Below are 27996 nucleotides of genomic sequence, written 5' to 3' on the forward strand. Positions count from 1 at the left end.
TTAATTCAACACTAATACTGTAAGTAAATATGAAATAATCACATCAAAAACAAAGTGAAGGTGGCATTTGCCTTGAAAACATTTGCCAGAACTGGTGACCTGAACTTCGGTTTGCAATGGCTGGGGCTTTGGAGAGAGGAGACAAAACCCAGACTGTTCAAATTATAGAGCCAATAATAGAACACCACCTCATAAATCTGGGATCCAAAAGGGCTAAACCATCACAGTGAGGGTAAACTAGAAATGAACAGGCTCTTTCCTCCATTCCTACATCAACCCACCCCCACACCTTGACTCAAGCCCATGAAGGGAACTGCAGCTAGTTAAAACGGTGCCAAGCTGTGGAAAAAATATCACCTACAGTATTTGCACTCACAAAAGGACTTTCCTGAAAATTCGCACACTGCATTCACATACCTAGAGATCTAAAGAGCTTCAAATCAAGAATTTAATTTAAAGTAGTACCAAACTGCCAAGTGGTTAAGTTGTTTTTAAGTTACTTGAGCAACTCTTTTCACTTCTTTGGGCCCAACTGTATTGATTTATTGAACGGGGATTGGATTAAACCAGGCATCACAGATGTAATGCCTACAGGATCTTGATGGTGTCTTAACAAATGAGGCCTGCTGAGTGTAAGACAGTAAGGTATAGAGGAGACTACCAAATTGCAGAATTCATGTCTCACCTGAAAAAAACAGTAACAGTATCAGACCCCTTTTCCTAAATGCTTTAGTTTTCCAAGAGAAACCGAAAGTTTAAATTTAGAAGTTTAAATTTCGGTTTCCAAGAGAAACCAAAAGTTTAAATTTAAGTGGTGAAACTAAATGCGTTAAAAAAACATGTCAAGGGGTGCCTGGCTGGCACAGTCAGTGGAGTGTGCGACTCTTGATCTTGAGTGTGGGTTCAAGCCCTGCACTGGGTATAGAGATTACTTAAAAAAAAAACAAAAGAAAAGAAAAAAAAGAAAGAAAGTAGTACCAAACCAAAGTGGTGTCTCCTGGCAGAAGCGAATTCTCCCTGGAGAAACAGCCCTCAAAGAATTCCAAAAGATAATGTTCCAAGGAACATGAACATGAACACACACACACACACACACACACACACACACACACACGCACACACGCACACACAGAGTCATAAAACACACAATAATGAAGGCGCTGTAAGGAAGATTCAACAGAAGCAAGAGAGGACAAAGCTGGCCTGTAAAGACTTCACATACCAAAGGTATAACTTCTAGAGATTTAATTAAGGAAAAATGGAAGCCTGAAGATAAAGGCAAGATGAAGATACCATAAATAATGACCAAGAATAAAAAGTTTCAAAAAAACAATTCTGGGGCGCCTGGGTGGCGCAGTCGGTTAAGCGTCCGACTTCAGCCAGGTCACGATCTCGCGGTCCGTGAGTTCGAGCCCCGCGTCAGGCTCTGGGCGGATGGCTCAGAACCTGGAGCCTGTTTCCGATTCTGTGTCTCCCTCTCTCTCTGCCCCTCCCCCGTTCATGCTCTGTCTCTCTCTGTCCCAAAAATAAATAAACGTTGAAAAAAAAAAATTAAAAAAAAAAAAAAACAATTCTGCAAGTGAAAAACTTCTGCAAGTGAAAAACACTAATTACTTGAAATAAAAACTCAAAGGGCAATTTTATTAGCAGGCAAAATTACTGAAAAGAGAATTCATGGAAAGATATGGCTGAAGAAATCATCCAGAATGGGATGCAATCAGAGACAGAAAATAGGACAGAAAGGTTAAGAGACATGGAAGACAGAGTGAGATGGTCTAACATATAAACTGGAATTTCAGTAGGAAGGGAGGAAGTCAACATTTGTTTGGATTTAAAATGGTAACAATTTAAGAACATCCTTGATAGGTTATTTTCAAAAACCCTAAACATTCTATTTAATAGTGATATTCAAATTTTTCCTTTAAAATCACAAACAAGGAGCACCTGGCTGGCTCAGTCAGTGGAGCATGTGACTCTTGATCTTGGGGTTCAAGCCTCACGCTGGATACAGAGATAACTTAAAATACTTAGGGGCACCCGGATGGCTCAGTCATTAAGCGTCCAACTTTGGCTCAGGTCATGATCTCACAGTTCGTGGTTTTGAGCCCCACATTGGGCTCTCTGCTGTCAGTACAGAGCCTGCTTTGGATGCTCTGTCCCCCTTTCTTTCTGCTCCTCCTCCCCCACTCATGTGGTCTCTCTCTCCTCTCCAAAATAAATAAACATATACAAAAAAATTGTTTTAATAAAATACTTAAAAATAAATAAAATCACAAACAAGATAAGGAACCTATTATGACCAACACTTCTATTCAACAGGGACTGTACCAAGGTACACGAAGGCTTAGCCAATGCAACATGGCAAAGGAAAGAAATAACATGTATGTGAATTAGAAAGAAAAAAAAGTATTTTTCTCAAATACATGATTGCATACACAGGAAATACAAGAGAACCTACAGGTAAATTACTAGATAAGAATGTGAAAATTTATCAAATTTGCTGGCTATAAAAAAATATTCAAAAACTAATGCATCCCTACAAACCAACAGATAATATAATTTTTAAAAGATACCATCTATAAAATCTAAAAAAACTAAATACAGTGAAACAGATTTAGCTAAACATATCCCAGACTTTCATAGTAAAATAACACAATTTTTTTGAAAGACTTTAAAGACTATCTAATAAGTGGAAGAAACAGACACCATGAAAATTCATAATAGTAAAGAGATCAATTCTCCCCAAAGTGAAATATAGATTCAATGCAACTCCAATCAAATTCCCAGTAAGAGTTCTGTTTGTTTGTTTGCATTGCCTATCAGCAGGGAAAGGACAGGATTTCAGTAAGGGATGCTTGGTAATTATTTTCATATGGAAAATAATAAAATATAAGTTTAACATAAATTTCCAATTGGATCAAACACCAAATTCTGAAAGGCAAAGCCAAAATCAATACTCCCTTTAGACCTGGATATGAGTGGCTTTCTGCTCTGGATCCATGACTTATAGGTCCTTGCCCTGGCCTTCCTCCAGCCAAGCCCTTTCTCAAAAAAGTAAAACTAAGATAAGAAGTCTGCAGAGCAAGGGGCCCTGACTACATGCACAGGCCTCTTCCCCTGCGTGGTTTCTCGAGAGTATACTGTATTACAGGTGAGCACAGTAGCAAAACCATAAAGGTTCTGGTGCTCCAAAGGTGGCTAAGGTGCAGCTGTCATGGAGGCAGGGACGGAATGCAGACGTATGGGTTGTGGACATATGGCCACACGTGGGTACATGATACCTCTAGTGTGGGACAAAACCAAGGGAGGAAAAGAAGAGGCATCTTCTTTTGAAGATGGAGGCATCTGCCTTGAACCTCCACCTTTCAGTGAAAAACTCCATAAGGAGTCCAAGATTTCTAAATTTAAATCCTCCCCAGTCATTAGGAAGGTTTATTTATCAAGGTGGGTGGGTAGAGAATATTTTATTTCAGAGTATATTTATTCCAGTTTTTTGGCCAGGTTTCTAACCTTTTAAATATTAGACATAGTTATATGGGACTCTGTTTAACCTCTCCCTTGGGCTGCAACTGTCACTTCTGTTACAAGACTATCTAGAGCAGCTTTCAGGCCAAAATCTTATTGGAACATAGCCTCACCCACTCTTTTTAAATTTTCTTAAATAATTTTTTTGACGTTTATTTATTTTTGAGAGAAAGAGACAAAGAGTAAGCAGGGGAGGGGCAGAGAGAGACAGAGACACAGAATTCGAAGCAGGCTCAAGACTCTGAGCTGTCAGCACAGAGCCTGACACGGGGCTCAACTCACAAACTGAGATCATGAACTGATCCGAAGTTGGATGCTCAAACTACTGAGCCACCCAGAGGTCACCCACACATTCATTTTTGTACTGCCTATGGCTGCTTTCATGATGTTACCGCAGAGTGTAATAGTTGTAGCTATAACAGATATACCTAACAAAGTCTAAAATACTTACTACTCTCTGGTCCTTTCCACAAAGACCTCCTGATTTATGGTAATAATTTAAAAACTTGGAAGAAAAAAAAAGCTTAGAATAAGACACAAAGAGTAAAAACTATAAAAGACTAGATCAAATTTATCTGTATTAAAATTAAGAACGTGGTTGGGGTGTCTGGGTGGCTCAGTTGGTTAAGTGTCTGACTCTTGATTTCGGCTCAGGTCATGATCTCTTTTCATGAGAGTGAGCCCCACATTGGGCTCTGTGCTGACAGTGCGTAGCCTGCTTGGGACTCTATCCCTCTCTTTCTCCCCACTGCCCCTCCACATGCACATGCTCTCTCTCTCAAAATAAACAAACATTTAAAAAAAGATTAAGAATGGGGGTTGATAAAAAAAAGAAAACACCACAAAGTGAAAAGCCAAGCTACAAACTGGGATATGACATTTGCAACACATACAATTGACAAAGGACTGATTTACAACATAAAAAGAACCCCTATAAGCAATTTAAAAAAAGTCAAATACATTTAAACTGAATGAAAGTCACACAGACCTTTGACACAAGAAACAAATATTGCAATTATAAACATGACAACATGCTCTAATGCATTAGAACCAGGGAAATAGAGTTAAAATCATAATTTGATATCATTTAATACTGAAAATATTTTCTAAATTTTAAAACCAGACTTGGAGCAACAGGTACTCTCATCGTGACTTGGAAAGGATTTAAATTAGTCCAACCATTTTGGAAGACAGTTTGTCACTATCAATAAAGAACACATACATATCCTACAACCTATCAATGCCAAAACTAGGTATGGAGTGTACAAACCAAACTTTGACCCATGAATGCCAAGGTATGTGTATGAAAATATATACAGCAGCATCTCTTCTCATATAAGAAGCACCCCTCCCCCCAAAACTGTGACCATTACATATCTCCCTTAATTCTGGAATGGATAATTATGCTAAGATTCGTGCTATGGACCACAATGTAGGAGTGAAAATGAAATGCATCCATAAATACTAATTGGGATAAATGTACAAAGCAAAATGTTATGTAGTAAGTGTACATTTCACTCAGATACATTTCAAAAATAGCAAAATTAAACAACATAGTCTCTCAAGACATATACGGTACTAAAACCATAAAGGGAATGATTAACCCAAAATCCAGGATTTTGGAGGTACAAATCTCCAGGTGTGGAGGTGTAAGATACACAGACATTTCTAAAGTACTGAAAATGTTTTCTTTTTTAACATGGGCAGCAGTTACACTAACATCTGTTTCATTACTTCAAATTGCACATAGGTAAGTGTATACACTCCTGTATATGCAGGACTTAACTCACAGAAAACAAAATTTTAAACAGTAATATAAATGCCATGTTTCAGGAGTCTGCTTAAGATTCAGGCCAGCTGAAACCAACGGAATTTTTACTGCAAAATAAAAATCTGTCAATGTCTAAGAGAATCCTTACCCTGTACAGCTTTCTCAGCATTTCTAGGAGAGCCTTAACGTGACAGTTGTCCTCAGAGCTTTCAGTCCAGTAATGCAGTTGAGCAGTGATGGCTCCTTTAAACATCTGGACCAGCCTGCTGAAAGCAGGTTCCTGCAGAGATGCCCAGTACTCCTCTGAGGGACACAAAGGTAAGTACTTTTTAGCATGTAATTTCTCATGGATTCTTACAGGTAAAAAAGTGGTCAATAGTTTCCCAAACTGATGGAACACTGTTGTATGTATCAGTTACAAAAACTCATTTGTAATACTTTTCAGTAACTACAAGTGCAATGAAATTTTAAGAATTTAACAACCTAGAAAAAACAATCCCTCGAATGTAACAAAACCATGATCTAATTAATTCCTGGGGAAAAAACCCAACAAGATTAGTCATTTTTTTTTTTTTTTTTTTGCCCAGATATAATAGCATGCTGTCTTAAAACCAGATTTAAGAATTATTCACAATTACACAACTCTTTTCTCACATCCAGTATGAGTTTTTACATCTTTTTTTTTTTTTTAATGTTTATTTTTGAGAGAGATCACACATGGAGGAGGGGCAGAGACAGAGGGAGACAGATAATCCAAAGCAGGCTCTATGCCGCTAGTGCAAAGCCCAATGCGAGGCTCGATTCCCCAACCATGACATTGTGCCCCGTGTCAGGGCATGCTTGGGATTCTCTCTCTCCCTCTCTCTCTCTCTGCCCCTCCCCACTTGCTCTCTGTCTCAAAAACATTTTTAAAAAATTAAAAAAAAAAAAAAAAAACAACCAAAAAAACATCTCTAGGAGCGCCCGGCTGGCTCAATTGGTAGAGTATGTGACTCAATCACAGGGGCAGGAGTTCAAGCCTGTTGTTGGCCCAAGAAGCTTATTTTAAGGAAACACACACATACCTCTCAGCATTGTAAAAAAAATCCAAGAAACTTAAAACTAGCTTGCTATCACTACTTACCTATGTTTAATAAAACATAAGAATGGACTTCCTTGGGCTGAATGCACTGTTTGTTTCAAAAACCTCATTGAATCTAACCAAGACCCTAGATCTAACAGCCAGTGTACTGGAGATACAGAAAAAGGTAGAAATAATCAGACAAATCTAGATGTGGGGTGTTCAACAGGACAAGTGACTTAAGACTCAAAACAAAGGCTGTAAAATGCTTTTGGGACAGGTGCAGAAATTTGAATATGACCTAGATATTAAGGAATTATGGCTAATTTTATTAGGTGTGATAATGATGGGGTAAGGTAGGATCTCATGTTCTCAGGAGATGCATGCTGAAATATTATAGGTAAAATGTCATGATGTCTCCAACTTACTTTCAAGTACCTCAGCAAAAATAAAATGTACTCTTCACATAAAGAGAGAAACATACATGGCAATAAATTAACTGTCGTTGACTCCGAAGTAGAGAATATATGAGTATTCACTGCACTATTCTTTCAACTTGTATGTATGAAATTTTTCGTAATGACAAGTTGGGGACAAAGGACCTCATGCCCAAACCACACATGTACCATTACCAAAACTCTTAAAAGGTACAAAACAATCTATTTTGAATGACTATAATAATTACTACAGCATCTTTACAATATGCTAACAGTATGAACTAAAAACCATGAACATATTTACAAGTATCTAAGCTTGGCTATAACTTTAGCAGGCATGTGTTTCCATGGAAAGGATGGTGAAAGTATTTTCAAACGTGAAATCTTCAGTCTTACCCAGAACCCCTAAAGACTGGTTACTCATGGCACAAACAGCCTCTGCAAACGGAACCACCAGGCTCTCCCAGTTGTTATAATCATGCATCATGGGACATTCAGGAAGAAGGAAGAAAATTTCTAAAGCTTCTTGGTGTGGAGAATAAAACGGAAGATTTTTGAGCAGATTATCCTTGAGACATGTAGTTATCTGCGGTCAAAAAGGATTAGGAAAAAGACACTCAAAACATAGCAGGATGCAACTTGTAATAAAAGAAAATCTAGAACCTGGAGTTTCATTCCAACTAGAGTGATCATTCAGTCCTAAAATCCACATTTACATCCCATCTCACCTAGCCTCCCAGATACCCAAGGTAGGTGATGAGCATTATCCCCACTCTATTGCTATGAAACATGAAGGAGGTCAAGAAGAAATCACGTGTGTAAGAATTACACTAGATCAACAAGGAATACTAGATAAACAAGGAATTCAGAACAGGCAGCCCTCCCAATAATAAATACTACATTCTGCCCCCTCATTTTTTTAAGAAAAAGAGTGTTTAAGAACACCAAAGAAAAACAAAAATAGAAACCCTAAACAAAAAGCAATAATCCAAACAACAAAAACCAACATGGTTTCCAACTATCTTCTCATATTGACTACCTGTCTCATCACGAACTCTCTCCACTACAAACTCTAGTTTCCAGCTCTTCTGACATCCTTACCACTTCCCCAATTCAGAACACAAGTGTTCAGCAAAAATTCAAATGCAATTCTGAATGTTTATGTGATGTGTATCAGATAAAAGAAATAATTTGTTTCAAAACCCACTCAAAAGCTATGCTAGTATTTATGGAGTACTTATTTGTCAGATGTTATGCTGAGTGACTTACATATGTTAATTACGTCACTTAATCCTTATTTTTTTCTAGAACATACATGATATTATTGACCCTATTTTACAGGCAAGAAATCTGTTATTTGCTCAAGGTCACAGAGCTAAGTGGGAATCTCTTCTGGATCTTTCTGACTCCAAAGCCCAAACTCTTAATCATTCAATTATGATATTAGCTAAATGGTATCTCTAAATGTATAAATTCTTATAATTATCTATTTTTATATCAAAACACTATGCCAGGGGTGCCTGGGTGGCTCATCAGTTGAGCATCCAACCTCGGCTCAGATCAGGATCTCATCGTGGTTTGTGAGTTCGAGCCCTGCTTCGGGCTCTTTGCTGACCACAGTGTTCAGAGCCTGGAGCCTGCTTCAGATTCTGTGTCTCCCTCTCTCTGCCCCACCCTGCTCATGCTCTGTCTCTCTCTCTCAAAAATAAACATTACCAAAAAACCCCAAAAAACAAAAAAACAAAGCAAACAAAAAACTCATTAAGCCAGACTCCTACTACATGGTTCAGTACTTAGAGGGCACATACCTATTTTATAAACAATCTTGGTAACACACACCCCTCTTACCTCTTTGCTCATCATCTGTCATATCCTCAAGCCTCACAACCTTCTCCCAACCCTGCAGAACTACTGTGATATTCTCGGGTCAGTTGTATTGTTTCACACACTGGGCCTCAGGGTACACTTCCCTGACTGCCAGGAATGCTATTCCTGAGGTAGGCACCTGGTAAATTTGTACTTACTCTGGGGACCTTGTTTGAGTAGTCTAAGTAGAGGTGAACATCCATGGCCCTAGTGATGACTGAATTCATTCATCTAAAAATATTTATTATACATCTACTAGGTTCTAAGTGAGACATCAGGGAAGACAGTGGAGTGGAAAACACATCCAGCCTTCCCACTAACATCTGCATGTTCGTGTCGTGGGTCCCACTAACCATTTTAAAGACAGGCAGTATGGATCTTTCATTTTCATCAGGAGTCCTCACCACAGTGCCCTACACACAGCAACTATTCAAGTATTTCCTGAATTAATAAATGAATTGCAAAAATCTGTGTATCCATGTCACAGAAATCTCAAAATAGAAAGAAACATTATAGGTCTTATGATCCAACTATCTGGTCTGAAATAATGGAAGACTGCTCTATGATTATGTTGACAGCATATCATACAATATTGTTCTGGCACAATCAAAGGCATAATTAGCTTTAGTGAGGAACTGGCCCAAACTCATCTCTCCACAGATGCAGAAATGGTGCTCTTTCCACTAAATGCTGCAGAGTCCTGATAAAGGTGCATAATTAGGGATCCATTTTCCTCAGACCCCTAATAGGGCTGTGGTTCTGCCAAAGTTAACACAATTAAACTTTCATCTTCCCTTGAGAGAAAGAAGCGTGTGTAAAGAGACCCTGAGGCTCAGATACAGAATGCTGGTTATGGCAGAGTAAGAGAGCATGCAAGGCAGCAGAGAGGAAGGAGGGAGAGATGTCAGGGAGACTGAAAGGGAAAAGAATCAAAGGTACAAAAACAGAGGCCAAGAGCAAATAAGAGGGAGAGGGAGAGAGGAAGACAGGGAGGGGGAAAGGAAGAGAGAGAGAAATAGAAGGGAATGGGAGAGAGGGAAAAAGAAAGAGGAGAGGAGAGATAAGGAAGACAGGAAGAAAGGGAGAGGAGGAAAGAGAGGAGGAGCAGGGGGATGGAAGGGGGAAGACAGAGGGGCCTAGGGAGAGAGAAGTGAAAGAGAGGGCGAGAGAAGGAACCAGAGTGAGACCCAAAAAGAAACAGACTGAGCGAACATAGACAGTACTACCCCTAAATCAACCAGTATAAGGGAACAGAGAAATAAATTAAGAAAGGCTGCTTAAGAAAAGCTAAATTAATAAAGGAAACATGTTTGGAGCATCTGCAAGTGGAAAACCTAAAGACTTAATACTGAAACAAAGAAGCGACAATCCCTAAAAGGGTAACAACATTCTAAAACCTATAGAAAAACACAGAGAAAAAGAATCCAGGCAGTCCCTGTTAAGGGGGATGTTCACACCAAAAACAAGTGTTCTCATTTCTATACTTACGTTTAAGACCATTGCAAAGAACACGCTGTTTGTATGGTAGTGTACCAATCTCAACACATCCTTTAATCATCTTCCTTACAGCCAGGAGGTGACAAAACTCCCTCTAGAGGGGATGTGCATCTGTGCATACGTGTGTGTGTGTGTGTGTGTGTGTGTGTGTGTATACAGATGAACCATTCAGACGATTTGTAATCTGTGTGACTATGATAGCGAACATTATGCCCCCAGGGGGCCAACTCCTGAATACCATGTGAGTTTCATCTCATCTTACTATGCTACAGGCTCTCAGAGACTCTCAAAACAAGGTATTTTTTTCTGAAATTTTGAGTTCTTATAAAAAATGATTTAGTGTAGTTTCTTTTCCTAAATAACAATCTAAGGAATACTACCGTGTTAGCAATCCAGTCCTTCTGAGTTAACTCCTTAAAAGCATTTCTTGCTTTATTTAAGTCCAAGTGAACAGGCATCGTTTCTGCAGCAATTCTGTAGAAGAAAAAATCAATGGATGAGTAAGTGAAGCAGCACTCTTCACAATAAAATATTTTATCAGGTTATTAATTCAGATGAAAAGTTTCTTCTGAACCTTTTTTCATTTCAATAAAATTAGTATTTCCCTCAGCTTTACAATAAATGTAATTTGGCTAAATACAAATACAATTGAAAATGCAGTTGACAACTTATGATTATTTCTAAAACGCCAAAAAATATCAAGACCGAATTAACTATATATATATGTATGTATACTATCCAAGTTTAACTCAGATATTGTCTTACCTTAAATATTTACTTAAAAAAAAGTTAAAGGTTTTTCCCATTTCTGAAAAAAATGACCATTTCTCCCAGTTACATGAACTGAAAGTTGGGTTTAAAAAAAATTTACTTCAGAGCAGTAAATTCTTAATGTTGCAACAGAAAATTACTAATGAAATGTTTAAGTATCTTAACTTGTGAATTACATTTATTAACTAAATATGCTCAGTGTCTTGGACATAGACACATTCTTTATAAAATAATACATGTATTTGCTGTCTGAAAATCAATAACATTTTTCAGATAAATATTATATAAATATTTAGGGAAAGATGTGCGAAGTCATTCTTTCATAATATTCAAAAATTCAAAGAAAACTTACAATCTTGCAGTAAGGTAATGGCTAAATAAATTAAGGTTATGTCCTTCCCATGGAATACCATCACAATCATGTTTAAGAAAAATATTGAATAACATGAACTTATTAATAAATAGAAAATGGACAAATATATTAAATATAAAGTAATATACTGTCATAGACTCTAAGTCTGAAGTTCTTTCTTGGCCACCAAGAGAGCGGGATGCAGGATTAAAGCAAGAGATGACTAATGTCTGGGAAAAGACAAGAGCCCCAAATAAGGGTCCTTGCCCTGTATTTATTAAGATCAGAAGGCTTACAAATGTGATGGACATGCACAAAGAGACGATGAATCTGTGAACATTAACTCACGGGCATGAGGCAAAGGGAGTTTTGAAGATATATGGTGTTTGGGGTTTGGGTCAATATAAAACAAAATCCTGGCGCCAGGCAGATGAGCAGATGTTAACGGCAGACAGAAGGTGCCATGTCTGTTTATCTTAGCTAGCCTAGGGGATAAGACAAATAGGGCAAATAACCTCAGGGTTAACAAGGCACCCTTTTTTTTTTTTTTTTTTGTGCTAATCAGCTCCACTCTGGGCAGCGTCACCCACAGTGCAGTGGTCTATAGCCCTATTTACCTGTTTACTTAACTTGGTCCTTTCCTCCTATGAAAGCAGCTTTCTGCTATAGTACTAAATTGGGGGGCACTGTTGCCCTGAATGCCTAATTTTGCTTACCTCATATACATTTGTATTGGGGGCCTTTGCACCCCTCTCTATTCTGGGTGCCTTTGCACCCCCTGCTCTATCCTGGGGTTCTCACCCCCTGCTCTATCCTGGGGTTCTAATCTTGTTTACCCAAACTCAGGTGTGAGCATCCTATGGCTTTGTACTTCTTTATGCCTTGTTAACCCATTGGTGTAAGCCCAGGGGATTCCTAAGCTTATTACCCACAATATACAGGAGCACCTAGGTGGCTCAGTTGGTTAAGTGTCTGACTCTTGGTCTCGGCTTAGGTCATGATCCCACAATTTGAGTTCGAGCCCCACATCAGGCTGTGTGTTGACAGCACGGAGCCTGTTTGAGATTCTGTCTCCCTGGCTCTCTGCCCCTCCCTTGCTTGCGATTTCTCTCAACAACAAAAAAAATAATATATAAACAACATAATCACATTTTTAGTAAAAGAATAAATTTGCACAGAAAAAAGATATATAAACAAATGCTGTTCCTTTTAAGTGGATTATGGGTGATTTTCATTTTTTCTTTCTTTTAAAAAGATTTTATTGGGGCGCCTGGGTGGCTCAGTCGGTTAAGTGTCCGACTTCAGCTCAGGTCACAATCTCGCGGTCCGCGAGTTCGAGCCCCGCGTCGGGCTCTGGGCTGATGGCTCAGAGCCTGGAGCCTGCTTCCGATTCTGTGTCTCCCTCTCTCTCTGCCCCTCCCCCATTCATGCTCTGTCTCTCTCTGTCTCAAAAATAAACGTTTAAAAAAAAATTAAAAAAAATAAATAAATAAAATAAAAAAAATAAATAAATAAATAAAAAGATTTTATTTTTAAATAATCTCTACACCAAACTTGAGGCTTGAACTCACAACCTGAGATCAAAAGTCACATGCTCTATTGACTGAATCAGCCAGGCACCCCAATTTTCATTTGTTTCAGTCACAGGTCTTTATTTTTGACATTTTCTACAGTGTTCATATATATGCTTTTGTTAAAAAAAGTAATTTTTAGGGGTGTCCAGGTGGCTCAATTAGTTAAACGTCCAACTCTTCATCTCCTCAGGTCTTGATCTCAGGGTTGTGAGTTCAGTGCACTGGGCTCCATGCTGGGCATGAAGCCTACTTTAAAAAGAAAAAGTAATTTTTAAAAAGAGATAAAAACACCAAACTAATTTTACCCTCAAGCCATTTTCTTTATAATCTTTCATTTTTTTTTGATTGAAACAAAACTGACATATAACATATTAGTTCCAGGTGCATACAACATAACACATCGATCTATGTATATATTGTGAAATAATTACCACGTTGAGTCTAGTTAACATCCAACAGCACTTATAGTTAAGATTTTTTTTTTTCTTATAAGAACTTTTAAGATCTACTCTCTCAGCAACTTTCAAGTATACAATATGGTATTAACTACAGTCATGATGCTGGACACACTATTTTTAATATATATATATATATATATATATGTTTAAGATCTATAATATATATATATTATATTACCTTTCCCTTGAAAAACTTCCAGTCAGACAAGCAGGAGAAGAAAATATCTCTCTGATTTCCCTGTATTAGAAATAAGATGGTGGTTAAAACAAATTATAGTATGCCTCCTTAAGCATGAGATATGATAAATAAAACATCTCATAACAGTCCTTGAAACTTCTCTGTCTTGGATTTGTTTGCGTACGCTTTGCCTTGGGCATCTACAAGTCTCTTCCATTCTTCCAATCTTAAAATTTCAGTGGCAAAGATGAGTAATAAAAAGATAATGTACTCACTGAAGCCATAGGGAAAGATGAAATGGATTGACCTAGGGGATTTCCTTGAATAAAATATTCCCATCCCACTCAGCTTTCCAAGCTCTATTTATTTTTGTTCCACTTAAGTAGAAAAAAAAAACTACCAGATATTAAATGGAAGGATGGGGTGGGGGGAAACACCCAAGTTGCATCTTGGAAGCAACAGCACAAGTTTTTTGTTTTGTAATTATTGAAGTATAGTTGACATATAATGTATCAGTTTCAGGTGTATAACACAGCGACTTGGCAATTCCATACATTGCTCGGTGCTTACCACAGTAAGCGGAGTCACCAGCAGCGTTCTTGGTCATCTATGCCCATTATGATGAAACTATTTCATACAACTACTTTTCAGAATTAGGAAACCATTACCTAAACGTAAAAATATCTCTAAAAGGAAAGGTTTATAAAAATAAGTATAATCTTTACAGATGGAAGGAGCTGCACTGTTTTGATCAAGACTGCCCACACTGTTCAGCTGTGAATAGAAGTCCACCAACAAGTGGTTCTAAAGTCAAACAGGGTTGAGAAATTATATAGACAAACTGTATTTCCTGCTCAGAAGAGTCACAATATATGCAAACATATCAAAGGTACAAAGACTTGCAATAAAGAAAGCTGCCCCCATGGAGCTTACAGGTTAGTTGTGATGTCCAATTTTATGTGTCAACCTGGCTAGGCCACGGAACCCAAATATCTGGTCAAACACCAATCTAGATGTTGCTGTGAAGGTATTTTTTACATTTTTAAAAAATGTTTATTTTTTATTTTTGAGAGAGATAGAGCATGAGCAGGGGAGGGGCAGGGAGAGAGAGGGAGACACAGAATCTGCAACAGGCTCCAGGCTCTGAGCTGCCAGCATAGAGCCCAACACAGGGCTCAAACTCGTGAACAGAGAGATCATGACCTACGCTGAAGTCAGACTCTTAACCAACTGAGCCACCCAGGCACCCTGCAAAGGTATTTTTGAGAGGAGATTAACATTTAAATCAATAGACTTTGAGTAAAGCAGATCACCCTCCATACTGAGGGTGTGCCTCACCCATTCATTGAAGGCCTTAAGAGAAAAAGGTTCCCAGACATAGAGAATTCTGCTTCCAGAATGCCTTAGGACTCAAGCTGCAATATTAACCCTTCTCTGGGTCTCCAGCCTGCTGGCCTGCATTATTATTTTGCACGTTCAGTTCCTACAATCACATAAGCCAACTCCTTAAAAATAAGTCTCTGTCTCATGGGGTGTCTCGGTGACTCAGTTAAGCATCTGACTGTTGATTTCGGCTCAGGTCATGGTATCATAGGTTCATCGGATTGAGCCCCGTGAGCTCTGCAGAGTCTGCTTGGGATTCTCTCTCTCTGCCCCTCCACTACTCACACACTTTCTCTCTCTCAAAAGAAATAAAAGAAACATTTAAAAAATAAATAAGTCTGTCTCTACACACACACACACACACACACACACACACACACACACACACACACCCTATGTATCGGTCCTGTTTCTCTGAAGACCATAAAACCTCACATCTCTGTATTGTTTAGAACCAGTCAGGGGGAAACACGACTTTAGAGAACTAAATGAGCAGAAAGACACGATATGTACTTTTTTGTATTCTGCCACTGTTTAGTCCCCACATCAGCAATCCATCTCTTTACAGTTCCTTCGTTCAATGTAGGAATTTTCCTCCTCAGATTAACATAGGAATTCTGTAAACAAACAAGTAAAACACAGCAATTTAGACACAACAGAAACAGGTATCCACCTTTTAGGCACATTCTAAGGATACAGGGTAATACTGATTTTTAAATATGGATTAACATAGCTCCAGGAAATCATAAAGTGAGATTCTAACCAAGACGTAACATCATTTGGCTGGTTGCCAACATCTTGTCCAAGGGGCTTAACTCTGAAGTAAACTTCTGAGTGCTCCAACACGTAGCACTTTGTAAGGTATAACTGGATTAAAATGAGCATCACACAGCCTCAAGGGGAGGCTGAAAGGACTGTGTGTAGAAAGGAGGAACTCAGATTGCCTCAGCAACATAGGGTGGGGAGGTTATGAGCTCACTATTCATAGGCCTATGAACCTCTGGTCTTTTTCAGTACTGGCTGGGAATATCATTTTAGAATGTCAACCTGTCGCACTCCATCTCACTCTCCCTCTCTCTCTCTCAAAATAAACATAGTAATGATAAAAAAAAAAGGGGGGGGGCACCTGGGTGGCTCAGTCGGTTGAGCGTCCGACTTCAACTCAGGTCATGATCTCACACTCATGGGTTCGAGCCCCGCATGGGGCTCTGTGTGGACAGCTCAGAGCCTGGAGACTTGCTTCGGATTCTGTGTCTCCCTCTCTCTCTGCCCCTCCCACCCCCCCCTCAAAATAAATAAACATAATAATAAAAAAAAAAATTTCAGAATGTCAACCTGTTAGCTTGCTAGGATACTGACCAAATGCCATTGGCAGGGCAAAGGAAAGATCTAAGGAAATCTGATTTGACATTTACCAGAGACAAATCTGCTGATTTCTGGGAGTCAATACTTATGTAGTTTAGACAGTAAAGGATCAATAATGTTTATTTTCCAAAAGTCAGACTAGGAACTAGATGATTTTGGAATTCACCACACTTGGTAAAACCCTTTGTTTTGCTTTAAAAACCAAGTTATAGAACATCTAGAGATCCACTTTTACCTTTTTTCCCATCCAGAGCAAAATGCTTTGATTCCCTCCAGCAATCATTATTAACTCCTTTTCTGAGGCACGGCTTTCTAAAAGGGAGACACAGAAAGTAAGTACAGAAAGTAAGAGTGCAGAAAGTCATTGGCACAAACATGCACACTCTATTTAAATCATTTCAGATTCTTCTTAAACTTAGTTCTTTTATCTTTTTGATTTTTTTTTAACGTTTTTATTTATTTTTGAGACAGACAGAGACAGAGCATGAATGGGGGAGGGGCAGAGAGAGAAGGAGACACAGAATCGGAAGCAGGCTCCAGGCTCTGAGCCATCAGCCCAGAGCCTGACGCAGGGCTCGAACTCACGGACTGTGAGATTGTGACCTGAGCCGAAGTCGGATGCTTAACCGACTGAGCCACCCAGGCGCCCCTCTTTTATCTTTTTGATAGAAAAAGACTCAACACATTTCCCATCCATGAAGCAGTAATATACATTTTCTTCAGAGTAAAGTCTAGCTGGCAAACAAAGGTGACCTGCAAGGTTGACAGGTGACCATCAGCTTTGACATCCATATTTAATGAAAATGCTTAGGTATAAAATACAGTCAAACCACTATTTGGTTAACTGAGTCCTGTTTTAATTTAGCTCTCATTACTAAAACCCATATTCTACAACTCCAGATATAACCAAGAACTATTAAAGAATGTAAATAAGTACTTCAAAAGTCTAAATGGTTGTAAAAATCAAATACATGAACTGCTTAAGGAAATAACCCTACTGTTCATTTTCCCAAAGAACTTATGAGAATACTGGTACTTTAGGTCACCACTAAGGTTTCAGAAGCAAATAAGCATTCTTGAGGCACTTCTATGGTAGAAGGTTTCAGAGCTCTGTGGCTTAAGCCACCATTCAAATCTGGCCAAACCGCTGACAGGCCTTGAGAACTGGCTAACCCTTTGCCCTCCAAGTCTCTGTACCTCCAGTAAAATGAGACTGAGAGCACAAATCTCCCAGAACTGTTGGATGGGTGACATAACACAAGTAAGGGGTAAGCAGTCAGAGTGCCTGGCATAAATCAGCTGCTCATCATTCTCAGGGCTTGACGGGATTGAGAGTCAGTGTTACCAGGTAAGAAAACCAATCACTGTGAAATTAATAGGTCTGCTGCAAATGAGAATCGGAGGCTGCAGAGATCTCTGAATCCATATAACCTATTTCATGTTCTATCATTTTACATTCACATTAATCTTAATCTGAAGGGATAAGACTTAATCTGAAGACTAATGGTTATTTTGACTTAATTATACTCAATATTTTAACCTGTTTACAAGTAAAAACATGAAACCAATGTTTAGAGAAGCTCCCTTCATAGCTATACATTTCTTTCCTTGCTACATTACATACTTAGAAAAAATCAATTTCTCGACAAAGGTATTTATAAAGTGTCAAATTCTGTGCTCCTAACAAAATTTACCAAATGTGAGTTCTTCATTTGATGGCAATTTCATGGGAAGTGGTATCAGCTGATTATGTGTTCCACCGTTTCCCAGTTGTCCTTCTTTTCCAGAACCAAAAGAAAAGACCTTCCCCAAATCAGAAACATAGGCAAGTGTGTGCTGCCTATTAAATAAAAAATACATATGGTCAATTATCAGTCACCTACAATGAAGAGATTACACAGCAACACAGTAAACTGCTGAAATTAGGCTACCCAGTGAGTGAAACTAGTTAATCAACTCTCATCAGATGAAATTAGCCATCTGGAAACTAAGATAGCATCGATGTGTGGCTAAAATGATTTTGGAATCCCGAACGATTCCAAGGCCATGATTGCTGTGCATTGGCAAATGATGTTCCCTTTGTCAGGAACAAGAAGCACCCCTTGCTTTCTACTCCTTTTTCATGCCTTGGCTTGAGAGAAGCCATCTCTTGACTCCCTCCTCTCCCCATCCTAGAAGATGGAATTAGGTGATCCTTTCTGAGCTCCCTATTTCCCAAAGATCTTTACCACAATGATACTAATCTGCTCCATGGTCCTTTCCACTCTAGAATGTGTAAGTAAAGAATTTGGCCTTTGTCCTCAGTTCCTGGGAGGAAATCTCTAAGCCATAAGAATTTCCCAGGTAATAGAAGTATCTTTGTTATTCATGGCAGGATCCTGAGATCACACCTAAGAGTTTACCCAGCAGGTGGCTCTTAGAGGACCCCTCTGACTGCATGGAAGCCTAACCTGCTTGGAAGGAGAGGCTGGAAGTTGAGTTCAACCCTGTAAGTAATGATTCAATCAACCATGACTAAGCAATGAAACCCCAATAACAACTCTGGACTTGGGTGAACTTCCCTGGTCAGCAAAACTCTACACCTTGTCATGTATCGGGCTGGGAGGAGGTAATATCATTCCGTCTATGGCTCCAAGGGAAGTGGACAGAGGAAGCTCATTTGAACTCCCCCTAGACTCTGTCCTATACATCACTTCCTTTGGTTCTAATTTGTATCCGCTTCTTATAATAAATATAAATAAGTTTAACAACATTCAGTTCTGAGAGTGTTTCCAGTGAATTCTGTGTTAGTAGAACTGCTCTGGTTTTTATTAAGGTATCTCTAACGTGACAACTCCTCTTGAAACACATGCTACTTAAATGTGTGTTATGAAAAATCCAGAGTGGTGATAATGTTCCCTTGGTTAACGCAGACAGATTGAATGCAGAGAATCATATCATCCCAATAATCTGGTCTACTTTAATATCCATTTATGTAATTTTACTCCAGGATCATAAAAGAATTAGGTATATAGATTGAAAATACATACACCAGTTTTTTACAGAAAAGGTTTTGGTAAATAAACAAATGAACCCAACATTCAGATAGAACCTGAATTTGCTTATGTTTAATGAGAAAAAATTGCCCCAAAGAAGAGTAAGTGCATCTGGATGAAAATATTTAACTTTACCACAACCCCAAATCAAGAAATAATTAAGTAAACAAAAGAGCCTGAGCAAGTTTTTCTACTTTTGCTCAAAAAGAAAAAAAAAAAGCTGTGAAAATCAAACTTGTTAGAATATTCTACTCAAACCAACTGACTTTGTCCTATCCTCAATGACCACTCTCAAAGAATTATAGTAACTCAGGATATTGTTGGTCCCCGAGTTAAAAGAACAATGAACAATCCTTTGTGATTCACATTTATTTTTCCCCCAAATAAAATGACTTATTTTTTTTTTTTTAGGTGAAAGTACATTTGAACAGTTACAATGATATTGCACTAAAGGGGCAACAAAAAGTGAATGCATGTTCTCATTAAAAAAAAAAAAATTGGGGCACCTATGTGGCTCAGTCCGTTATGCATCCACCTCTTGATTTTGGCTAAGGTCATGATCTCATGGTTCGTGGGTTCGAGCCCCAAGTCAGACTCTGTGCTGGCGGCATGGAACCTGCTTGGGATTCTCTCTCTCTCTCTGCCCCTCTGCTGTATGCAGTCTCTCTCAAAATAAATAAATAATCTTACAAAAATCAATGAAAATAAATACACATACTAAAATAAAGATTATTTTTATCTAATAATGTAAATTAAACATCTTTACCCATTTGAAAATGTTTTTTTAATTTTTTATTTTAACATTTATTCATTTTTAAGAGACGGAGAGAGAAACAAGTTGGGGAGGGCAGAGAGAGAGGGAGACACAGAATCTGAAGCAGGCTCTAGGCTCTGAGCTGTCAGCACAGAGCCTGACACGGGGCTTGGACCCACGAACCATGAGATCATGATCTGAGCTGAAGTCAGATACTTAACCGACTGAGCCACCCAGGTACCCCTGAAAATGTTTAATACTTTTATTTCAAACAAAAAAACTGATGGAAATTTTATCAAACTACCTACCTAAATTTATCATATTGATTTTATCAAATTTCGCAGACATTTTACAACTTACCTTCCACATGCTAACTGGGTTACTCTATTCCCAGCAAGCTCAGTCACCAAACGGGGTCTTAACTCGTTTTGTGTTGAATTGTGACCAAGTTGCCCATGTTTTCCAGCACCAAAAGTAAATACCAGCCCATCCTAAGGAAAGGAAACTTCTTATCAGATTCTAGAGAAATACAACACAGAAGTAATATTCACAGATGCTTTTGCATCCGTGAATAATTCACAGAAGGACTGTTAAAGCAAAGCTCCCAAATTATCAGGAGGACAATCCTGTATGTGGAAAGTGACCCCTCTTCCCAGGGAAACACTAAGTACCCCCACCTAGGTGTTCTAGTGCTTCCCCCACTACAAGGCTCTTCCGTGGAAGAAATAAGGATACACACACCTTTGTGAGCAGGGCAGTGTGAGAGCCACCACAAGCAAGAAATTCAACTTTCTGATTGTCCAGTGCTTCAATAAGGGAAGGAAAATCTTTACCTATGCAGGGAAAAGAACAGTTGAAGTGATCAAAAGAAAATGCTGACTTGGACACTGGAGTTCCATGTTGCTAGTAATACCTGGACTATCTCTCAGCTGGCAGTAACAATTCCCAGCACCTTCTAAGAAGAAAGGCCTCTATGTTGGTATATTATTTAGGCCTAAAAATGGGGGTGAGGCAGTGGTCAAAGGGCCACGCATGGGAGAACTCACCTGTGAAAGTGTCAAGCCACTTCCCAGAGCCCACTCTTCTCCTTTGAACCTAACTTGATTAACTTTAATTGTAGCATATCTGGGATTTCCAATTCAAATCTAAAAGTACCCTTTCAATGAACATAAAGGTTCTTTCTTCCTTTTAAATTCTCTACTAGTGTCCTTGCCTCACACCACCTCTTCTTTCTTTCACGATTTCCTTATCATGGCACTTTGAGATTGAGTAAAAACAGTTTAACTGCTCTTTATCCCTTTCCATCCTTTGAATAGTTTCCTAACATTGACTTATGGTTTCTCCCGAGTAATTAACATTGGACCATGTTGGGGAAAGATGCAGTGTGTGGTCAGTAACCCAGGGGATATGATGTGTATTACCACGGCTAGTAACACAGCAGTTTGACACACCTGAAAACCCCAACAAGAGTATTTTGGATCATCAGTTTGACATCTGCTTTGTGGAAGTAGTTCAAGGATGAGAATTATGTTTTTTCCGTATCTGTGTATACAGATATAATACCTTACGGAGTAAGATTAGAATATGTGAGTTTAGGTAAATCTTTAGTATCCTTTTGTCCTAACATGGATATAATTATATTAACAGACATTTAGGTGCATAGGCACATCAGAGGTCATTTCATCCAAATGCGTCACTTTACAGAGAAAGAAAATAACACCTACAAAAAAGTTAAGGGACTTAGCAAGGTCCTGCTATTCATTAACTGCGAAGTGAGAAGTAGAGCCTGGATATTCTGAACACAGTCCAATGCTCTTTCCCTCAGCCCACACAACCCTGACACATGCCTCAACTGCAGCAACAACTTCCACACTATGCATATCTCTTAGACTGACTCTGCCCTGAAGCCAAACCTAACTGGGAAGAACAGCACCAATGAAAGTGAAGATCTGAACCATTTTTGACAGGGAGGACTGTGTTAACTTCATCTCTTACTTAACAAATATATTTACTGATAATATGAATTTGAAAATGTTCCAATACCGTCAGTGTGGCCCAGGCCTAGTTGTCCAAAATCATTTCTTCCCCAGGAGTAGATGTTTCCAGACATGGATAAGGCCATGCTGTGGGCTTTTCCCGCAGAAATCTGAACCAAGGGAATTCCTGACAGGTTCTCCACAATCTGTGGTATGGCGATTGAGGCAAACTGACTTCCAATTCCAAGTTGGCCATGTAAGTTCTGTCCCCACGCAAAAAGCTCACCACCTTGACATAAACAAAATGTTGCCTTATTAAGTTTAAAGTGAAGGAGACATTAACTAAGGGTATTATATATGTTATCCATACTACCAGTCTCTTACATTCAACTTCCTAGATCCCACATGTCTGAGACAGAAAAACTACAAGAATCTTCTCTTTAGCAGTAACAGTTCTACTTCCTTACCTCCCACGTCAAAGGGTAATGGTTATGTCCTTGTTTCCCCAAACCTCATCTTCCTAGATTGTGATTTACCAATAATAAACTCTGAACACACCCTTTGCCTGACATCACTAGACTGTGGGCTTCTTCGATGGTTGTGCCCCTGCCCCCAAATTTCACATGTTGAAATCCTAACAACTCTCAATGTGATGGTATTGGGAGGTGGACCTTTGCGAGGTGGTTAAGATTAGGTGAGATCATGAGGATGGAGCCTTCAAGAATGGGATTAATGCCCTGTTAGAAGAGAGATTCCAGGGGCGAATAGCTGGCTCAGTCAGTGGAGCATACAACCCTTGATCTTCAGGGTTATGAATTTGAGTCCCACACTGGGTATAGCAATTACTTGAAAATAAAATCTTTAAAAAAAGAGAGAGAGGAATTCCAGAGACTTCTCTTGCCCCTCAACAGACACTGAATCTGCTGGCACCTTAAATTGGACTTCCAGGCTCCAGGCTGGGGGAAGTAAATTTCTTCATTTAAGCCAGCCAATTTTTGGTATTTTTGTTATAGCAGCCCAAATGGACAGAGACAGGTAGAATGAAGACACCTGAATATATTACAATCAAATTCAAGATATACTTATTTTCAAAAACTCATAATATAGGCACATGAAAACCAGAAACATTCTACATCTGGGAAAATAAAACCTAAAATTAATGTTTTCTCTCTGGCCCACCCACTCTGTTCATGTGCCTGAAAATCCTAAATAATTTACACATCTGAAATTACAGCACAGTATCTTGAAAGAGTCTGCTTCTTCTTCCATTAACTGAATATCCAGAGCACATTTTTCAAGAAATGTTCTTAGATGTTATCTAATGGAGTTGACAACATCAGAGTCTGAAAAAAACATATCAAAAAATTAATGCTACCTGAGCATTAATTAATTAATGCTTACTGAGCTAAGATACTGTACAGATAGACTCTGGTGGGAGACAGAGCTTCTCCTTCAAATGTAACCATCAAAGGGGCTCCTGGGTGGCTTAGGCAGTTAAGCATTCGACTTCAGCTCAGGCCATGATCTCGAGGTCGGTGAGTTCGAGTTCGAGCTCTGCTCGGGTTCTGTGCTGACAGCTCAGAGCCTGGAACCTGCTTCAGATTCTGTGTCTCCCTCTCTCTCTGCCCCTCCCCTGCTCTGTTTCTCGAAAACAAATAAACGTTAAAAAAAATTTTTTTTTAATGTAACTATCATCTGCCTATCAGTCACCAGAAATATAATGATGACTTGATCAGTTCCCTTTCTTGCTTCTCCAACTTTCAGTCTTCCTAGATTATGATTTTTTTTTTTTTTTTTTTTTTTTTTTTTAAATTTTTTTTTTTTTTTCAACATTTATTTATTTTTGGACAGAGAGAGACAGAGCATGAACGGGGGAGGGGCAGAGAGAGAGGGAGACACAGAATCGGAAACAGGCTCCAGGCTCCGAGCCATCAGCCCAGAGCCTGACGCGGGGCTCGAACTCCCGGACCGCGAGATCGTGACCTGGCTGAAGTCGGACGCTTAACCGACTGCGCCACCCAGGCGCCCCCCTAGATTATGATTAACCAGTAATAAGCCCTGAAAATCTCTTTTGCTCCGTATCCATAGACTCTGGGGTTCCTGAAGACACAGTGTTGGCTGTTTCATCTTTTTTAACTTGAACACAGTAGATATTCAAAATGAAATATGTGTTCTTGAATGGATGAAGTCAAACAACCAGGCCAATTTTTTCCAATGCACAGTTCATATTCTCAAACTTCAATACAGGTCAAATTCTGGATTTACTTCCCTTGAATTCAGGTTTCCCACAGTTTATTTACTCTGTCCTATATATTAAAAATCCAGGGCGCCTGGGTAGCTCAGTCAGTTAAGCATCTGACTCTTGATTTTGGCTTAAATCATCATCTCACTCAGTTTGTAGGATTGAACCTTGCATCCAGCTCTGCGCTGACAGCATGGAGCCTACTTGGGATTCCCGCCCCCCCCCCAATTCTTTCTCTCTCAAAGTAAGTAAACATTTTATAAATTATTTAAAGTTGGGGCGCCTGGGTGGCTCAGTCGGTTAAGCGTCCGACTTCGGCTCAGGTCATGATCTCACGGTTTGTGAGTTCAAGCCCCGCATCAGGCTCTGTGCTGACAGCTCAGAGCCTGGAACCTGCTTCAGATTCTGTGTCTCCCTCTCTCTCCCCTGCTCACGCTCTGTCTCTCTGTCTCCCAATAATAAATAAACATTAAAAAATTAAAAAAAAAATTATTTAAGGGGTGCCTGGGTGGCTCAGTAGGTTAAGCATCTGACTTTGGCTCAGGTCATGATCTCCAGGTTCACGAGTTAGGCCCTGCGTCAGGCTCTGTGCTGACAGCTCAGAGTCTGGAGCCTGCTTTGGATTCTCCCTCCCTCTCTCCCCCTTACTCCTTGTGCTCACTCTCTCTCTCCAAAGCAAATAAAAAATATTTTAAAAATTATTACATTTTTTTTCCTTGGCCCTGAATTCCCATCTATTACCTTCCTGTCATAATTATTCCTCCATGGTCAAGTTTCTTTAGGAAATAATCTATATTCATTGCTTCCATTTCCCACTATTACTGCCTTCCATTCCTTATTTCTGATAAGAAACAAAAAATAATAAGGGCTGGGGAGAATCCCTGAATTCAAATGGTAATGTGAAAACACATCAGAGGTTTTCAAACTGGCCACAAGAGCAGATCCAAGGGATTCTAAGCTCCTGCTACAGGAGCTAAAAGAGCACTAGAAGGAGGGAAGAACGTTCTTGAAAACGGTGGCCCATGCCTGGTCCTGAGTCCATGATGATTTTGATTATTCAGAATATTTTCACTGTTTCATACTTAAAAAATAAAAACACAGGGGCGCCTGGGTGGCGCAGTCGGTTAAGCGTCCGACTTCAGCCAGGTCACGATCTCCCAGTCTGTGAGTTTGAGCCCCGCGTCGGGCTCTGGGCTGATGGCTCAGAGCCTGGAGCCTGTTTCTGATTCTGTGTCTCCCTCTCTCTCTGCCCCTCCCCCGTTCATGCTCTGTCTCTCTCTGTCCCAAAAAAATAAATAAACGTTAAAAAAAAAAAATTTTAAAAATAAAATAAATAAATAAATAAATAAAAACACAAAATTGTTGGAAAAATCTCTAGGGTCAAGATGGAGCCATTCCTGCCCAAGGTGCCATGCCAGCAAACCGAACTTATATGTTCCTTTAGATGCTCTGCTTGACCAGAACTGCCACATATCCAGTCAGCCAATCCCCAAACACCAAACCAGCTCTGGGCTATATGCTTATTTCCTTGTTCCCTGATCTTTCTAAGGAGGGTTAAATATGCAACCTTCCCCAACCAATCATGCCGTATTTCTACACAAGCAGTAGTGTACTGCTTCTAACACTCTATAAAACTCACTCTTGCACAAAATCCCTCCAAAACAGTGCTCCACTGCTTGTGATGCACTATACTCCCAATCCATTGATCGCTTGTCCTTGAACAAAGGGTATCAAATTCTTTACTAAACTGTTTTTGTTTGTCATTTGACAGAATAAAATGTAGGAATAATAATTCTGGAAACCTGAAGATTTTATATGTCAAAAAATTCTCTTATTTTGTATTTCCTTTAAGAACAAGTGCCTTGGGGAATGTGGCTAGCTCAGTCAGTAGAGCATGTGACTCTTTATGGACTCTATCTCAGGGTTGTGAGTTCAAGCCCCAAGTTGGGCCTGAAGTTTACTTAAAAAAAAAAAAAAAGAGTAAGTGCCCTGAATTATATCAAATTCAAAACCATATTTCTGTCTGTTGCAAGGTGATGCATACACATTCTACTAGTTCTACATATATATGCATTTATTTCCTCTAAAAACCAATATTCTAGAAAAGTACCTTTTGAGAGTGCAAGAGAATGATAATCCCCACATGTGATCTGAATTATACTTTTTTCTTGTAAAATGCATTGAAACCTGATGAAAGAAAATATATTTTGTGTCAATCACTGTAATAAAAGTCACAATATCAATGTTAAAATTACTAATTGTATTTAATTGGGATGAAAGTCAAGGAAATATTTAAATTTACTGCTTCACATTCAGTACATCAAAAATTATAAAAAATACTATATATTTTAAGTGGTGGTTTAAAAAGTAAAATAACACGAATTGTATTATTACATTCAAATGATTTTAAGCCTCTTTTGCAAACAGTTAATTGTATGATACAGGAAAAATACAAGATAAAAATAAGTTCTAATTCACACAATCTACTAGGAAAAACTCTCACAAATCATTCCTTGATAATGCCATTTTTCTCCTAGGTTGAAAACTTTTATTTCTGGTAATCTAATTTATAGGATTATTATGAGGGTTAAATAATCTAATGAATGTGAAAGTCCAATTTGGGGCGAGGCAGACTAACAATCATGTCTTTCAAATGCCAAAGCAAGACATTTTGCCTATGGGACACAACCTGGTATAGTAATTTACTGATGGAATTCACTGGTCATTTCAGAATTGCTTACTAAGAGCCACTATGAAAAGCAGGGGACAAGGTTCATATAAAGTAACATTTTCCTACAAAAATTATGATTGCCTTTTAATAAAAAAAAATATTCTTAATATTTCTTAATAAAAGAAAAAAGTTCCCTACCTTGCATGTTCTATGCTATAGTTGTACTCAAATGGTTTTCCATCTGAGGATAGAATCAGCATGTGCTCTGCTCCTTGGTCCACGGAATGTATCTTCGTTTTTTTTCCTAACTTAATGCACTCTGCAGAGCAAATGCAACCAGGAATTATCATCAGTCTGGTTATTAACTCACTATTATTACTGATTTCATTATAACACACTTAAAACACCTGGAAAAACATTTCAACTGGACAACCTTAGACTTAACATGAACTCTTTAAAGAAAAATTCAAGGAAGAAAAGCAGACAAATTAGCAAAGACTACTGTTTTGATGATGGATTTTTTCAATTTGGGAAAGCACGGATTCATACTTTGTTTTAAATTGAATATAGGCTTAATATAACCAATTAAATATTTGCTTTTAGATTCCTGTTTAATAAACTGAGACAGAAATATTAAAGTTAAAGTGACAGAAATGAAAAAGTCTATAAGAAAATATAACAGTATCTGGAAGACATAACTGTTTAGGAGAAAATACATGGTGTATTTTGAGATATACCCTTTCCAAATACAAAGAAATAACAATAATAAAACCCTCCTAACTGCTCAATATAACAGCCAAGTTCTTGGGGTATTATTTTTAAGGAAGGATACTGTTAAAAGAATTTTTATTGGCATTATTGAATATTTAACTCTTTCTAAAAGTTAAGAGATTTAAAATTATCCACAGTTACCATTTACTCTTATTTCATTTGTTTACAAAAATTAGATGTGGGAACTTGTTTTACTTTTCGGTTCTAATCAAATAGAATTTACTCATGTAAGAATCTCAACGCACAAACCACTTCATATTACAAATGATATGAGCAGCAAAACAGTTTGGTAATAAAGGAGAAATGGTTA

At 38.6% G+C, this 27996-nt stretch overlaps 1 protein-coding gene across 2 annotated transcripts in view; it reads right to left on the reverse strand.

The window, feature by feature from the left end:
• HERC5 (HECT and RLD domain containing E3 ubiquitin protein ligase 5) overlaps positions 1–27996 on the reverse strand; it is a 47315-nt gene that overhangs the window by 17641 nt on the left and 1678 nt on the right. For both annotated transcript variants that reach the window (XM_025921393.2, XM_086704603.1), the window contains exons 2-13: positions 27114–27234; positions 26355–26431; positions 22070–22291; positions 20768–20859; positions 20387–20517; positions 17932–18077; positions 16473–16549; positions 15386–15489; positions 13490–13549; positions 10537–10630; positions 7190–7379; positions 5445–5599 (exon numbers count right to left, since the gene is read on the reverse strand). In XM_025921393.2, coding sequence (XP_025777178.1) covers positions 5445–5599; positions 7190–7379; positions 10537–10630; positions 13490–13549; positions 15386–15489; positions 16473–16549; positions 17932–18077; positions 20387–20517; positions 20768–20859; positions 22070–22291; positions 26355–26431; positions 27114–27234 — 1469 coding nt within the window. The remainder of the gene's footprint in view (positions 1–5444; positions 5600–7189; positions 7380–10536; positions 10631–13489; positions 13550–15385; positions 15490–16472; positions 16550–17931; positions 18078–20386; positions 20518–20767; positions 20860–22069; positions 22292–26354; positions 26432–27113; positions 27235–27996) is intronic.

Source organism: Puma concolor, chromosome B1, assembly GCF_028749965.1.
Source record: "Puma concolor isolate L17-30 chromosome B1, mPumCon1.1.hap2, whole genome shotgun sequence".
Lineage (NCBI taxonomy): Eukaryota > Metazoa > Chordata > Mammalia > Carnivora > Felidae > Puma > Puma concolor.